The 18,145-nt window shown below is 37.3% G+C and overlaps 1 protein-coding gene across 1 annotated transcript in view; it reads left to right on the forward strand.

Moving 5' to 3' along the window:
• Nucleotides 1–18,145, forward strand: part of LOC139687022 (kinesin-II 95 kDa subunit-like) — an 86,386-nt gene that overhangs the window by 46,510 nt on the left and 21,731 nt on the right. Inside the window, exons 9-12 of the mRNA XM_071584119.1 lie at nucleotides 9,805–9,995; nucleotides 11,050–11,307; nucleotides 12,433–12,630; nucleotides 15,593–15,816. Coding sequence (XP_071440220.1) covers nucleotides 9,805–9,995; nucleotides 11,050–11,307; nucleotides 12,433–12,630; nucleotides 15,593–15,816 — 871 coding nt within the window. The remainder of the gene's footprint in view (nucleotides 1–9,804; nucleotides 9,996–11,049; nucleotides 11,308–12,432; nucleotides 12,631–15,592; nucleotides 15,817–18,145) is intronic.

Genomic DNA, 18,145 nt, shown 5'->3' on the forward strand with positions numbered 1-18,145 from the left:
CTAACCAAGAAAATACCGTAATTTCCCATTGATGAGGCGCGCATTATCTATACAAACATGTTCAAAAAAAATGAGGATGCGCGTTATGTAATGAAAATTGAAAAAATCCAAACATTTACATAATTATGTGCACAATAATTGAGAGAAGAGTCTAGCAAAAATAAATTAGCCTGGAAGCATTCCTTTCTAATTGCATTTCATTTTATACAGATCTGCTACTGTTACAGGTATTTCATATCATAAATCCTTGAGAAAAAGAAGAAACATAATTTCTAAAATTCATTTATTCTAATACATAGTACTTCACCTATACGTAGAGTACGTCGTATGATATACATGTATGTATACATGTGATATGATAGGATACGTAGATCTCTGGAATCCAAGAAATTCATCTCCTGGATCACAATTAAATAAATTAAGTGCATTCATTCTCTTCAGGCACATCACCGAGTTCACTCTCCGGAGTTAACTCTTCCTCATCTTCTAGCCCTGGCATTGAAATATTGCCCAAAGCTTTTTCAAATCCATTTTTTACACAAGTCATTATGACACCCTGCCAACTTTCTAGAATCCACCGGCTTTTCTTCATAAAACACTCTTTTAATCCTTCCCGATATTGTTTAGTCTTTCATACCAGACATCATCCACTTTTCCCAACTAGAAAGTAACTTTGATTTTAAAGATTTATTAATGGATAAACGTAGCCACCTCATGATTTCATTTCGTGAAATTGATGACTTCTAGCTTAAACATCGCTGTATATGAGTTTCTTCTTTATGGGTAATTTTCATGTAAAAATTGTAAATTACAAAAGCTTAACTCAATCCAGGTTTGGAACAATCACCGTGTAGGCGGCACTTACATAGAACTTGGGGGGTGTCTAGAACAGCTGAGCGAAGTACTACTAACAAAGCGAAGTAAAGCAAACAAAACAAGAAAATTCTATTTCATTCATTCTCTTAATATTTGTGTTTGATTTGCTGAAATTTAATTTATATACCAATAATAGGGCGCGCAAACCAACATCTCAATTCAACTTACGTATCATAGCAAAAAAGCAATAAGGCAGCATATGATATTAGCTAGTAAATATTGTTTATTTTTTGATCCTTCTGTTGTTTGGAATTCATTTCAATCATCTGGCTCTAATCTTCTTCATACCTACGGTAGATATAGTCACAGGCAATTATGAATCCATGTAATTGGTTCTTACCATGTATCGGTAAATGGATATAGATGTATTTTTAACACACAATATGTAGATATAATTTTTATGTGCATATATATGTATATATACAGGTACGCAGCATCTGTACACGTTCAAGATAACTATGAAGCTCTGGGCGCGCAGTGTCTATACAAATTCATGTTAACTACAAAGTTCTGGGTGCATGTTGTACATAAAGTGCGTGTTATCGATGGGAAAATACAGCACTTCATAGAAAAGATGTAAACAGTGTATATAATAATTTGATTGATCTGTTGTGTAAAATTGTACACAACAGCTTAGTTTTGTTTTTTTTCTTGTTGATTGGGGAACTGATATGAATGAGATGGGGATTTTTTTTGCTGTCAGAGATTTCAATGTATCCTTTAACCTTTTGCCTTCGGATGTCGAGTGTGACTCGACACGGTTAGCAACGGCAGCAGCTCGTATTTTGAGCTACACTCGACACGAAGTTTCACCACGAGAGGAATTGGGATTTTTGTCTATTTTTCCAATAACTTTTCTTGTAATCATCTGCATGAAAGGAAGAGGAAAGTTAAAGCTTAATTAATAGCATGGCTTGTTTTATAAATGAATAGTATCGACCCATTATGTCGTCATCGACATAAATGTCGTCTCCCAAAGGATGCCACCACCTATGCGGATGTTTTTTGTTTTCTAATTACTGTGTTGCAAGTTCTTTTTCATTTGCATTGTTTGCCCTTCAGAGCTTGCAAGTCAGCTAAATATAAAGCAATGTCTTTTAGAGGTTATTGGTGCCTGAAAAAAGATCGCCAGAATGTAAAGTTACCTCAGTCAGCTGATCCTTAGTTCATTGCTTTCTAGTTTGGACTCTTTCGTTTCCTTTTCTTCCTAGTGTCCGCTGTCTCATCAAACATTCTGCCTGCTCTTTTCCTATCTATTGAATTGTTAGGAATCTTGAGTAGGAGGATCCAAGATATGATCTATTATATTCATAGTAAAACACGAACCTTAGGCCTTTTCCTGGAGTCATGCTTTTTTGAGGTTGCATCATCATTGTTTGAGGAGTGTCCAAGACTTGAGTCATTGATTCATAGTAACTCGAACCCTAGCACTTTTCCTTTGTCGTGCTTTTTTGAGGTTGCATCATCCTCCTGTAGTAAAGAGCCTTCCTTATCTTAGTCTCCGAGGTTTGCTTATGTTTCTAGAAGCATAATGCAGGTGTTTTGCCTGATGACAGAGGGTTCTCTAACAACAGATGCTTTCCCTTTAGTTGGACGAATGGTTTGCCAGCTAGTTGTTGCTCATGTTGAACGATTTTCACCTCCTCACAATGGATAAGTATTCCAAAGAATTAGAAAGCAGTGACGAAGAATTTTACATCAAAACTGACGAATTTATTGGCGAACATAATAGTGACAAAAGTGAGTTATCTGAGAATGCGTTTGGAGATGATGAACCAGTCGCTGGTCCTAGTGGAACTATGGAAAGGAAAACGTCCAAAGATCAGGGTGAATGTACTGACAGTGACAGTGATGTTGAATTAATACTGACAAAACGAAGATGCACAATTGTTTATTCAAGTGATAGTGATGGAATTATAGGTGATAGCATTGTGCATTCGGGCATAAGGCCCAGTGAAAGTAGTGTTAATGGTGGAAAACCGGAAAAAGAAAAGTGGGATGCTGTATCTGTGAATGACCATGAGCCTAGCAGAATCCCCTTCTCCACTGGTCAGTTATGTGTTGGACCTCAAGTTCCTTCTGGATGTGCCACACCAATAGAGTTTTTTCAGTTGTTTTTTCAGACACATTGATACAAAATATAACGGAAGAAACTAACGAGTATGCTAGGCATAAAATTAGCGAGAAAGAACTATCGCGGCAATCCACTTGGAATATTTGGAAAGATGTGATGATTGCGGAAATGAAGGCTTTTCTTGGCGTAATAGTAAATATGGGTGTATTGAATCACCCTAACTTACAGAGTTATTGGTCCACAAATTTTGAGTCTTATATACCATTTTTTCGAGCTGTTTTCAAAAGAGAAAGATTCTTGCAAATATTTTGGTTGTTACACTTGAAAAATGATCCAAAGTCAAGTAAAGATTTGAGAACAAGAACCGAGAAGGTAAAAACTGCTTCTTGTCATACCTTGGAATGAAATTTAGGGAGAGATTCTGCTCTGGAAGGGAGAATTCTGTTGATGAGGCTGTTGTTGGTTTCAAGGGAAAGATAGACTTCATCACGTATAATCCTAAAAAGCCGACAAAATGGGGTATTCGTCTATATGTCCTCTCAGATTCCAAATGTGGTTACGTGCATTCATTTGTCCCTTATTATGGTGGAATAACAACTGAAACATTGGTGAGACCTGATCTCCCTTTAACTAGCAGAATAGTTTTAGAACTGCATGAAAGATTGAAGAACTCATTATCTGGTTCTCAAGGCTATCATTTCTTCACTGACAGGTATTACACTAGTGTCACTCTTGCAAGGGAATTGCTAAAGGAAAAAACACTCTTAACCGGGACAATAATGCCCAATAGGAAAGATAATCCACCTGTGATCAAACATCCAAAGGTAAAGAAAGGAGAGAGAGTGGCTTACAGGGATGAAAATTTAATGCTCCTTGCATGGAAAGACAAGGGGATAGTCAGAATGCTCAGTACGTGGGACACTGCAGAGACTGAGTCCATGGAAAGGAGAGTTGGTGGTGGTGGGAATGAAATAGTTTTCAAACCCAAGGTTGTGACAAACTATACCAAGTTTATGTGGGGAGTTGATGTAGCGGATCATTACACAAGCACGTACTGTTTCTTGAGGAAAACTCTAAAATGGTGGCGTAAATTGTTTTTCTGGGGGCTTGAGATTAGTGTTGTAAATTCATATATATTGTATAAAGAATGCTGACAAAGAAAAAATATAAAACTGATCTCGCATGTGAAATTTGTTAGGAAACTAGTACACGATCTCATTGGAGGATTCCGAGGTGGTACACAAACTTCCAGGGTTAGATTACCATCCACAAACATAGAGCAACGTTTAGATGGAAAACTCCATGTAATCACACCTCACCCTAACAAAAAACATAAAGATTGGATTGTTTGCTCTAACCGAAAAATCAAAGGTGGAAGAAGAGAGAGGATACATATCTGTGAGACATGTGAATGTAAACCAGGTCTTCATGTTGGTGAATGCTTCCAAAAATATCATACCATGAAAAATTATAGAGTTTAAATTATGGTTTATCAAGAATTATGTCAAAAAATAAGTTTGTATGAAAAGAAACTCCAGTTTTTCATTCTAGTGCCACGCTTAGTAAATTTGGGGTATTTAAAAAATTGAATCCCGAGTAGACTGAGGCAATGGAGAAAAAAAGCACCCGAGTGCAAAGGGTTAAGTGTATGGTTTTCTTTCTGACTGATTTTATGTATTATCTTTTGTGAAATTGATTGGATTTGAGATGTCATGTTATTTTTCTTAAGGCAAGTTATATTTTAATACTTGGGACTTGTGTGCCGCCATACCTTGTCTATCTGCACATGTTTATTTTAATAATAATAATAATAATTTATTGTTTTTCCTACTTTAAAAAATTGTCACCATGTAAAAGAAATTTTTCCACAATTGGCAGGTTTCATTACATGTGGGATGGCCATTGTGTCAAATTATCCCATGTTGATAAGATGGACATATATCTACCTGTATATATGAATCCTGGCAACTGCAGGACTTGGCCCAATTGGCCATGTATTGTGGCCAGCAGCAGGAAAAGCAAGGTTTCCACGGTCATAATCTCCTGAAACCCTTGCCAAGGGAAAGTTACAGCAGTGGCATAGAATACACAAAAGAAGACCAAACTAGTTAGAATTACATGGGAACTTAGGATGATTTTGAGGACAAAAATATTAGAAAATATAAAGAGAGCTGGAGGGAGTAAATTAGTAATTTTACATTTGTGTGAGGTGAAATGGAAGGATAGTGGGGACTACTGGAGTGATAGTTATAGGGTTGTATGAAACAGGAAGGAAGGGGAAGTGAGGGGCAGCAATAATATTGGAAAAAAGGTTAGAAATAAGTGTAATTAACATAGAGTAAGTTACATAGAATATTGTAAGTGGAAGTAAAAGCTAAATCAGCGAACTTGGCCATTGTTCAGGTCTCCATGCCACCAAGCAATCATAGGGAGGAAGATGTCGATAGGGTATAAAATCACTTTGAGGACAAAGTTGTGGGTGTTAGTGGAGGGAAATATTTTATAGCAATGGAGGATTGGAACAAGTTCTGGAAAAGGAATAATGAAGCATTAACTGAAATAACAAGAAAGGAGTATTAGTTAACTTTAGGGAAAATTATGAGTGAAGGCAGGGAGCTGGGTACTATGGAGGAAAAATTGAAACATCAAAAAAGGGTTGTTGATAGCTACCGACAAAAAGAAACAGTAAATAGGAAAAGGACAAAGAAATCATGGATAATGGGTGAGAAAGTTAGAATTATAGATGAGAGAAAAAATGCAAGAATGTAAAAACAAAGATAGGTGGAATAAAGTAAAATATTGAGCTAAATAATAAACTTTGACAGGAAGCAGAGCAAAAGGAGCATTTTGGAAGGCAGTGCGAGCATATTGAAAGTTTACAAAAAAGAGGTGGAATTGGTGAAGTATACAGGAATGTTAAATAGCCCTTGAAGTTGGAAGGGAAAATCTGTGATAACAATCAAAGGTACATCTGGAAAAAATCTTAGTTGAATGAGAGAAGAATCAAGAGAGATGGAAGGAATATATAGATGAACTGTGGGGCAAAAACATTAGGCCGGCAAATTTAAACATAAAAAGAGAATATAACATAGATAGCTTAGGTCCAGGCTTACTCAATGGTGAGGTAGAAAGGGCATTGCCAGAATTGAAATCTAATAAGGCCATGGGAGTGTACTACATTCCTGCAGAACAACTAAAAGGTTTAGGAAAATGTGGAAAGAAGAATTTTTATGGACTAATTTTTGGCATTTATGAGCGGGGAATTTGGTTGGAAGATAGCCTTATTTGGGAACTGTGGAAAAATAAAGTTAATTTTTCCCACATATAATGTGGTATTCAGGATTATTAATATAAGGATGGAAGGGGAAGTTTTGCCTAGATTATTTAAAGGATGATAAAATTGTGTTCAGAAATGGCAGAAGCATGCATGATGCGATAGCAGTAATTAGATTAATAATGGAGGTTAGTTTATAATAAGGTGATGAAATGGGAGTTCAACAAGTTCCTTTCTCACAAAACACTTTTTGGATGACATCATGCCTTAAGTTGGTGGACGTGAATGACTATTGAGATCTATGATCAGAAAAAAACTTTTCACATTTCTACGTAGGGGAAACACGCAGTAGGATGAATTTAATGATTTACTTCAATGTTTTTACTTTTAATTTTTGTTCACCAGTCAGCAGATGACATTCATGTGGTATCTAGGTTTTCTGCCCTCCGGCAGTAATGATGAACGTTAAAGGCAATGACCAAGATGGAACCAATATGCGCAGCATCGGAACCATGGTCATGTGAAGTGGTGAATCTTTATGTAGAAGTGCGAAGTTTTTTTTTCTATGCTCATCTAGCCAGAGAAACCACCACCCATCTGTCCATTTATCGGGGAAAAATTCCCTACTACTACTACTATTATTATGAGGGTCATCCGGAAAGTAGTACCCGTTCCTGCCGCATGAAGTGCTGACGACGCGAGTAGCCGCTGGACGAGGTCAGATAGCTTCAGTGGCTTGTCTGCCTTCTCTGAGCCAAGTTGCGTGACGCTAGCATTGCCTGTGTTGCTTCTGTGATTGTTTACAATGTTTAAAAAAATTGAGAATGCCGCCAGTTGTGAAGTGAGGGCAGTGATTAAATTCCTCAATGCAAGAAACGTTCGCCCATGTGATATTCATCGCCAATTAAAGGAGGTGTATGGAGACAATGTAATGGACGAGTCGTCTGTTCGGCGGTGGTGTCGCAACTTCAACATGGGGAGGGGGAACACACACGACGATGAGCGTTCGGGGAGACCGTCTGTCATTACAGACCAACTGGTGAGCTCAGTTGACGAATTCGTGAGGAACGATCGGCGCGTCACAATTGATGACATCTGTGAGCATTTTCCCAATGTTTCTCGAACAATTGTTCATGAAATTGTTAAACACCATCTGCATTATGCAAAAATTTGTGCAAGATGGGTCCCTCGCATATCTCAATGAGCTGGCGGCAAAGGACTATGCAGCAGGAATACAGAAACTTGTCACACGTTATGACAAATGGCTTAATTTGCTTGGAGATTATGTTGAGAAGTAGTTTAAAGTATCCTCTTTCAAATAAAATTTTTTATGTTTGTTAATATTTACTTTTGTCTTTTTATTTCACGAACGGGTACTACTTTCCGGATGACCCTCGTACTTTTGGGACACACCTTTTGTGCATCTACAATTGGCTATTGTGAATAATTTTCCTGTCTTCTTTGATTATATCCAAGTTATTATACACGAGGATAAGGTGACAAGTTCTCGACCTGACAATGAAAGACTGATTTTCAATGAAAAAATGAAATTATTTCCATATTATATCCCTTGAGTTCAACACATTTAGTCCCGCATTTCTCCAACATCAGTATTCCTTCCCGGAAGTGAGTCTGGAACGCTATGGAAATATCTATCTACGGCCCTCCCAACTTCTTCATTGGATGGAAAGCACCTCCCAGAAATAAATTTCTTTAAGCTTGGGAACAGTTTGAAGTCTGAAAGTGCTAAATCAGGAGAACAGGGGAGATGGCCAAATAATCATACCTCGAATCCAGTAGTTTTCCCATCGCCAACGCACCTTCGTGAGCAGATGACAGCAGGTTGTCTGGGCGAAAGATGATTTTTTTTCTTCTCCAAGGCCGACTTCTTCTTGTGAATTTAAGCATCCGGCTGGTCAAGAAGGTTGGAGTAATATTCACCTGTATTTGTTCTGCCTTTTTCAAGGTAATCAATTAACAGGTTCCCTTTCCCATCCCAAAACACACTGGCCATGACCTTTCCAGGAGATGAGATCGACTTAGCCCTCTTTGGTGCTGAACCACTGGTTTCCACCCACTGCTTCGACCGTTTTTTCATTTCTGGCGTGTAGTGGTGGATGCAGATCTCATCCATGGAGACAAATAGCAACACAACATCGATTGGTTCCCTCTTGAATCAGTCCAAACATTGCTACAAAATTGTTGGTGCATTTGCTTCTGATCGGCACTCGCCTTGTGCATCCCTAATTCTTTGTGCAAGATGTTTCGCGCCCTTTCTTCCGATATCCCCAAGGCCTTGCCTCTATCTTAGGCTTATATCACTCATCATCACTTGCCAATCGTCCAATATGATGTTGTGCACCTTTCAAATGGTTTCTGGTGTGGTTGAGGTTTTTGGCCATCCTTCACATTGGTCATGTTCGAGGGATGTGCGACCACGTTTTAATTCAGCGGCCCACTTTTTAAAGGTGATATTGAAGGAGTAGAGTCCCTGCACACTTTTGTCCACTTATGGTGAATTTTCTTAGGGTTTAATCCATTCAAAACGAAGTTCTGACCGCATGAAATACAAGTTATTCCATTTTAAAGAAAAACACGAAAGGAATCTACTGCAGTAATATGTGTTAACAAATTACTAGAGAGAACAAGTTGAAACTTGTCTTAAAAACTAATGACATGTGCACCCGGGCAGGAATCATAAACGTTTGCTGGTGGGAACGCCATCTCTGTCAGGCGGGGAAGTTTTCAACTTACTTTTTCAGGCATGCGGGTGTGTATGAAGGACAGAATGGTTAAAAGTGTTTCAAGTGATCTTTGGTACTCTTGTGATGGATGTAACAATATTTTATGAGGTTTTAGTTGGTGAAAATCACCAAGCTTAGAATAAATATCTGGAAACAATGTTTTTCATTTGGATTCTTGTTCTGGTGTTAATCCCTATGACTGATTGAACTAAGAACTGAACTGACCCTGACTAGTTTTTAATGGTAGATATGAAACAAAATCTAGCACTCCAACCTAAATCATTTGTTGACCATTGAGGGGAAACTTGAAATGTGTAAAGACTTATTATGTGAAAAGTATCAAAGTTTTTGGTTACTAAATTTTTAATTGTGTGTGTAAGAAATACTTGTGAATTTCAGTCACCATTCCTTCAGTGTATATAAAGTGTGAATTAATGTTGCCATTTGTTTTTCAAATATTAAGGATACATATTTAACTTTGATACTTATTTAAATATTGGTCCAATTAAATAGATCCATTAGATAAAAATATTTTATGGGAACGTGATATGTTTTCATTTTTTGCAAAGATATATTTTTCATTTTGTTTGTGGATGCACTTTTGTGAAAAGGAAATCAAAATTGTTTGGTGTATATGGTTTTGTTTTATTTCGTTTCTTGGCTGTTTTATTTCATTTTTTGGCTGTTTATTTGATTCTTTTGCTGTTTCATTTAATTTTTTTGCTGTTTCATTTCATTTTTTTGCTGTTTTATTTCTGTCTTTTGCTGTTTTATTTCATTCTTAGGCTATTTTATTTAATTTTTTGTGCCTGAATTTCATGGATTTAATTTTCCAGATTCACTGGGAGGAAATTCAATTACGGTAATGGTGGCCAACATTGGCCCTGCTAGTATTAATCATGAAGAGACATTGACCACACTACGATATGCCAATAGAGCCAAGAATATAAAGAACGTTCCTCAGGTTAATGAAGACCCCAAAGATACCCTGTTAAGAGAATTTCAGGAGGAAATTTGTAGACTGAGGGTAAGTTATTACAATATTAAACTTGTATTTTAATTTAGAAAGTGATAATTATGATGAAATAAAATGAAAGTTTACTCAGTGGGATCAGAAAAACAGAATACAAACCTTTTCTCCTATACATTTTGGATGTGCTGAAATGAGATTTTCAAAAAAGAGTTTATTCTTAAGCATTAAATATTTCGGGATTTCTGGCAATAAAATCATTTTCAAGGAAGCAGTTCAGAAAATGTTTGTTGTGAGATTTTACCACGATATATGTATTTTAACAATGAGCTTATGTAGGCATTGGGTGTAGCAGTATTAGATAATGAAAGTATATGTAAAGAGGGGTGTTTTTCATCAATTGTGATCATGAATTGTTTGCTCTCATATGTCAGTACTACTTGGATCAATTCCTGAAATTTATCTGAAAAAGAAAAATGTAAGTAAGGAATGGTAGGTCAAGAAGGAGTTATCTTTAATGTGAAAATTAACAAGAGGTTAGAAATGTTGGCACATTGTTTTTATAACTGAATAGGCTGCTATGTGGTTGTTCTATTTCTTGCATTTGTGATAATTTGTCAATGTGTATTTATAATTCATTGACATACTTTCAATCATATGTCATTCATTGAGAAAAGGCCCATCATTAGTATGTTTAGTACTTCCTCCTCTGGCTATTTCTTGTAGCCCTCAGCTGTATTACAATAAATGATAGTTTGTTGTGTATAATATTCTGGGATAGAATATTATACACAACAAACTTCTAGTTATAATATTCTGCCTTCTTCTGAATGAAATTATAAATATTTCATTGTATGTCAAATGGTAAAGATATCATTGCATATCAAAATATATTTTTTGTGAGTTTGCATGATGTAGTATTGGAAAAATATCGTATATTTTTTCTTAATAAAAAAGGGTTTATTCAGCTTAAGATCATTCTGCCGGTACCATAGTAGTTTTGTTGATGTGGTCTGGGTTACATTCATGATAGGCAATAATTGTTTTCTATTGCTCATGCATGGAAATTATTTTTACCGAAGTGTATTCAAGAGCTTTATTTTCCTTTCAGTCACTCTTAATTCAGAGGCAGGAAGAAGTAGCAAGACGACAAACTATTTCAGCTAATGCAAACCAACCCTCAACTTCATCTACCAATAAAAAACGATCCAGGAAGTTGAAGCATTTATCTGAAAAAACTGAGGTGGAACCAGCAGAAACAGCTGAAAACAATGCTGATACTTTGATGAATGAATTTCTTAAATCAGAGTTAGACCTTTTAGAGAATGAGAGACAGAAGGTTGCCAATGATTCCCAGCTAATATCAGCTGTAAGTTTCAACCTTTTATTTCACTCCTTCATTTATTCATGACAAGAATGTGATTGAAGTATGTGTTATATTCTGTTTGTCTTAAACTCTTACCCTCTGAAACACCTATGCTGTATAAATTTCGTCCAGATAATTTTACTGTAGTGATGTTCATAGGTGAAATGCATCAGTACACTATGCTGAAAGACCTGAAGTCAGTAAATATATTGGTAACACTTCATTTAATGCAGAGTTTGTTGTGATATGTTTTCTGGGTGACTTGGTTTTCCCCTTATTGATTGATGCCATTTAAGCTGTCAGCATTTGAGTTTGAGACAGTCTGAAGCAGAATCCATTGTGAAAAACAAATTGCAATATTCAACAATCTCATTACCGCTCTTGGTAGTTTTGAAGGGAAAAGTTGAGTGAAATCAGAAATAATTATAGCATATTCAGGGAAGTTTGGAAAAAGTCTGGAATTGGAACCTATTAATTGTGTACTCTTGATCGCTCATTTTACTTCAAGTGAAAAATGTACCGAGTGCTGAGCATGGTGGTATTATCTGCGACCTTTTCCAATGCCAAGTTGGCCTATCTAAATGAGAGAGAAGTGCAGTCTTAGGTTAAACATGATAACTTATGCGACCACATATTGCCCATTCATAACATCTAAGGCAATGCATGTAAAATTGTCTGCCAAAAATTATTTTGTTCCTTAAAGCTTAAAAAATATCGCAAATTGACTATAATTTCATAATTTTAAGAACAGAAGTTATTCAAATACTATGGTTCAAATCAATATTGACCTAAAATTTATTGTTAATGCTTGTGTTTTATGCATAAAATGGTTTTATAAGTGCTGGAAAAATAGGAAAAAATAATTATGGTAATTCCATTCTGTAGTTTTATGAGTTGAAAATGATCCTGCCCCAGATCCATACCATAATATGGGCTTGCCGTGTTATCTAAAGAAGGGTGATTATATATTTTCTTGGGGATACTTAGAAGTGGTTAGTAACAATTTCCCTTCATACTTTGGAACCCAAGTTCATTTTGTATTGTATCTGTGAATTTTTTGAAGAGCCAATTGCTCCAGTTAATATAGCAGATAGCTGCACTCATGTTTATAAATTCTTGCTTATCCAGGAGAAGGAAAGTTTATTGGCTGAGTTGGAAGAAAAATCAGAGCAACTGAAACAGGAGCGGACTTTAAGAGAGTCTCTGTTGTCTAGAATCAATTCATTAGAAAGCCAATTGCTACGTGGAGGTAAGAACATAATCGATCACACAAATGAACAAGAGCGAGCCTTGGAGCACCAAAGACAAGAAATTGCTGAGCAAAAGGTGAGCTTTGGAATGCTGTGTCTGCCTGAGTAGAAGCTGACCCTGGATTTAAGCCCCCACAAATTACCATCAAATTTTGGATAAAAGTTACAATTGAAGATTTTGTGCTTAAGCATTCTGGTCAAACATGGAATCAGAAAATATATTATTCATAGCAATTTTACAATGGTATCATGAGAAGTACCCATAATTGTGATCATATTGGCACATTTTGATGGCTAGGTAGAAAGGTAATTAAGGCATTCAAAATGAAATGAGTTCCTGGGGTTACATAGCATTCCCATTAAACTACTTAGTTTAGGAAAAGGTGGGAAGAAGAGTTTTTATGGACTAATTCATAGCATTTTTAAGGGAGGAACCTGGCCGTAAGACTTTGTCAGATCAGTGTTAGTACCCATTTCAAAAAAGATAAAGGCAGCCATTGGTGAGGGCCAAAGAAAAATGTTCGATTTATTATGAACCTACAGTGGTTCTCAGGATTATTAATAAGGGGATGGAGAGAGGAGCAAATGAATAGAAAGAGGTGATTGATTGGGATTCAGGATAGGGAGCGGCATGTGTGATGCCATAGTAGTACTAGGGTCACTAACAGAGGTGAATATAGAACACAATCAGGATGTATTTGTTTCGTATAGTTTGAGAAGGCATTTGTTAGAGTGATTTTTGGTAGCATTGACATATATATTGCAGGAAATGAGTAGATTGGAGGGATAGGGGTCTGATATGCAACCGGCACATGTTACAGACTGATCAGGTACGAGTGGGAGATAGATTGCCCAGATGGGCAATGTTAGGAAGAGGGGTAGGACATGGATGTCCATTATCACCTTTGATGTTTAACCAATATGTGAAGAAAATGGTGAAAGAGGCATGGGAAGAACTGGAGATGGAAACGAAAGTCTGTAGGAAATTCTTATTTATTCATTCATTGGGTTTCCTGATGATCAAGGTTTGTCAGTCATTCTAAGGGTTGCAAACATTGCTGAATGAATTCGAAATTCAGTGTGATAAGTTGGGATGAGAATAAATGTGAATAAAACAAAGGTCCTGTGGTTTTTCTAGGAAGAGAAAATCAATGCAAGAGAGCAAATACTAGAGCAAGTGGAACAGTTAACCTATCTAGGTGGTGTTTTGGACCAAAATGGTCAAAGCAGTTTAGACAAGGTAAAGCATTGCACTAGGAAAAGAAGCTTTCGCAAGGGGAAGAGAATTGCTGACAGGGATATGGAGTGAGGATGTTGAGAAAAGGATAGTCCAACCTTGATATGGAGCATGATTTAGTGTGGTGCAGAAACGTGGACATCAAAGGAGTATAATACATTGGAGGCTTTTGAAATGTGGGTATGGAAAAGGATGGAGAAGGTGAAGTGGGCTGAAAACAAACAAGGAAGTCTAGGTATGATGGGTGAGGAGAGGGGGTTGTTGGGAGAAATCTCAAGGAGGCAGGAAAGATGGATGCAGAGCATTTTTTTGGGCAATAGGATTTTATTTTATTTTACAGTTACGTTGTAATTAGGCGATTTTCCTGGTGGCAACGGTCAAGTTTGGTCAAAGATAACCCTTACTAGGAAAATTACATGCATACACGCACTATAAAAACAGATAAGAGACAAAATATTTTGCATACAATGACACTTCCACATCACATACAAACAATATTTTAATAACTACAATGAAGTTTATTACCCAGTGGCTGCTTTACATTTATACTTAAAACTTCTAAAATTGGATGGAAAGGGCTCAAACAAACCTCCAGGCAGCTGGTTCCAATCAATTATGGTTCTATTTAAAAAAGAGTATTTTTTCTTATTTGTTTTTTGCGTTCTTATTTTTATTTTGAAACTACGGTCGTTTTTTCCCTTAAAGTTAGGCTTTTCTATCCCTTGCCATAAATCTTCCCACGCTTCATCCTTTTTAACAATTCTATACATCGCGCCTAACCTACTCCTTTTTCTTCTATTTTTCAAACTCTCCCATTTCAGTACATCTAACATTTCCGTGACACTATCCGTTCTTTTGTACCTTCCGAGTACATATCTTGCTGCCTTTCTTTGAACTTTTTCTATCATTTTAATATGTCCCGCCTCATATGGATCCCATACTATGGAGTAGTATTCTAGGATAGGGATAACCAGTACCTTATATGCTTTTTCTTTTGTGGCTACGCTACTTCCTTTTAAATTTCTCATCACCCAATGCAATGCTTTAAATGCCTTACGTGTCAAATTATCTACTTGGACTCCCCACCCAAGATCCCTCGTTAAATAAATGCCTAAATATTTGCATTGACTGGTACATGGGATTCTTTCTCCAAAGAGGGTTTAAATTTCCTCAAAGGATGTTGAAGACTGAGATAAAGGGGAGAATTTAAGGTAAGCAAAGAAGAGGCAGAAGTGGGATAGGGGTTGTGGATGAAATGCAGGGAGAAGAAAAGTGTTCAGAATTGGAGAGGGGACTAGTATGTTGGGTGTTGTTTCCACTGCCTATACATTGAACAGTACCTCTCATTACTCATTACTGCAATGGGATCACGCTAGCCTCTCTCCTTTCTGAATCCAAACTGATCATCCCTTAAGTGATCATTTGACCTGCTCTCCATCCTTATTTTGATGATCTTGAGAACCAATTCAGCTTCGTGCAAAATCAAATTAAATGTTCTGTAGTACTTGCATGTTTTAGACTTTATCTTTTTTGGAATAGGAACTAACTCTGATCTAACAAAGTCTACTGGCAAAATTCCACTCTCATGAATGCTACGAATTTGTCCATGAACCCTCTTCCTCCCACGTTTTCCCAAACCTTTTAGTAGTTCTGAGGGACTGTGGTTTACCCCCACGATCTTATTTAATGTCAATTTACTATGTCAGAGACTGAAAGGGTGGCACTGTTTTTGGTAAGATAATCATATCTTTCAATATAACCATTTTGATTCTCTCGTCTTTTAATGAATGTAATTTTTTAGAGAAGAGAAGTAGAGATGATGCAAAAGTTAGAGGAAAAGGAGGAGTCCACATTGGATCTCAAGGAGACGTTTTCTTCTTTGCAACAAGAGAATGAGTCGAAGACAAAAAAACTAAGAAAAATGTTTTCCAAATTGGAATCCATTCAGCAAGAAATAAGAGATGCCTATGATGAAGCCAATGAAGACCGAAGGGAAATGGAGGCAAACCAAAAAAATATGCTCAAGTAAGTGTGCATAATATATTCTCCTAAGGTTTTCTTTTAATTACTAAAGTTATGTATGCATGTTAATGCACAATTAAATAAATAATGCTGTAATGGGTTTTCTTTACAAATTTTTTTTTTAAGGTAATCTACCGGTTAAGGTAGGTTTTTGGATGGACACAACTACCAAACAACTATTTTATTACTCCTCACAAAACACAAAATCCATCATCCTACTCTATATCAGGTCCCTCTTCATCTCTGAGTACTTTCTTCCTCCCTTCATCCCGTCCAACATCCCTATCCTGTTCCTTCCCTTTCCTCTTTTGCCCAACATTTTACCCTCTATCACAGTCTTCAACATCCCACTGCCGGTCAACACCCCCTTCATCCACTTTACCTGCCTCCACAGAATTCCTCCCAATAAACCCCTCTCTTCGCCCACCATACCAAGTACTTCCTCATTTGTTTTCTTCTCTGTCCATTTCACCTTCTCCATTCTTCTGCACACCCACATTTCAAAAGCCTCCAATCTACGTCTATCCTCCTGCTTCAATGACCACGTTTCCGCACCGTACATAGCTACGCTCCATATCAAAGTTTTTACGAGTCTTTTCTTAACATCCTTACTCAAAGTCCCTGTCATCAACTCCCTCCTCCTTGTGAAAGCCTCTTTGCCTAGCGCAATTCTTCTCCTTACGTCCCTACTACTTTGACCGTGTTGGTCCAAAACACTACCGAGATACGTAAACTGTTCTACCTGCTCTATTTTTTGCCCACCTATTTTAATGTTAAGCTTGGCCTTTTTCTTTCTGGAAAATCGCATAACCTTTGTTTTATTAATATTGATTCTCATCCCATACCTGTGGCACTGAATTTCCAATTCACTAAGCAATGCTTGCAGCCCCTTGGCTGACTGACAAACTAAAGCTTGGTCAAAAGCAAACCTAACTGATTGTACGAATTTCCCGCCCACTTTCATTCCTACCTCGAGTTCTACCCATGCCTCTTTAATCATTTCCTCTGCATAAAGGTTGAACAGCAACGGTGTTAATGAGCAACCCTGCTTTACACCCCTTCCTAACACTATCCATCCTGACTCCCCGTTTCCCACCCGCACCTGAGCAGTCTGAGACATGTGCAGGTTGCGGATTAGCCTCCTTTCCCTCCAATCTATTCCCATTTTCTGCAGAATACTCATCAGTTTTTCCCAATTCACTCTATCAAACGCTTTTTTGAAAACCACGAAACAGGCAAATACCTCCTGGTTGTGTTCTATATTCCTCTCGATTAATAATCTCATTACTGCAATGGCATCACGCGTACCTCTCCCCTTTCTAAACCCAAACTGATCATCCCCTAAGTAATGATTTGCCCTACTCTCTATCCTTTTGTTTATGATCCTGAGAACAACTTTAGCTGCGTGGGATATCAAACTAATTGTCCTATAGTCCTCACATGACGTGGCCTTCACCTTTTTCGGAATAGGAACTAAAACTGATCTCACAAAGTCTTCCGGCCAGATTCCCTCCTCATAAATACTACGGATCAGCCCATATAGCCTCTTCCTCCCACATTTTCCTAAGCATTTTAAAAGTTCCACGGGAATGTTATCTACCCCCACGGCCTTATTTAGTTTCATCTCCCTTAATGCCCTTTCTATCTCATTGTCTAGTATGCCTGGACCTAAGCTGTCTTCCTCTACGTCATTTTCTTTTTCAATGTCTAGCTTTGTTGGTCTGAGTTCTTTACTGTGCAGTTCTTCTATATACTCCTTCCATCTCTCTTGGATCTTTCTTGTGTCAACTATTATCTTACCCGCCTTATCTCTAACTGCTATCATTGATCTTCTTTTCTTACTTCCCGATAAAGATTTAAGTTTGCTGTACAGCACACCGATTTCACCCTTCCTCTGCAGACTGTCCATATCCTCGCACTGCGTCTTCCACCATGCTTCTTTTGCTTTATTTGTTGCCTGCCTCAATTTATTGTTCAATTCTTTGTACTTCATTTTGTCTAATTCTGTATTTATGTTCTTCCATTTTCGCCACTCATCCATCTTTGTAATCATCTCATCCGTGATCCATGGTTTCCTAGTCCTTTTAGCGTTCGGTTCTAATAGTCTCTTTTACGGCTTTCGATTACCCTTTCTTGATACTTTCCCATTTTTCTTCGATAGTACTTAGCTCTTTGCAATCCTCCATGATTTCTTCTACTGCCTGTTTGTATTCCTTCTTTTTCAAACCATTTAATGCTTCTACATTCCATTTTCTAACCCGCCGCCCCTGCCTTATCTTTTTGAAACGGACGCTACATTTCATAACAACTAAATTGTGGTCTGAGTCCGCAT

The sequence above is a fragment of the Hetaerina americana genome, unplaced genomic scaffold, assembly GCF_022747635.1.
Source record: "Hetaerina americana unplaced genomic scaffold, ioHetAmer1.1.p SCAF_16, whole genome shotgun sequence".
Lineage (NCBI taxonomy): Eukaryota > Metazoa > Arthropoda > Insecta > Odonata > Calopterygidae > Hetaerina > Hetaerina americana.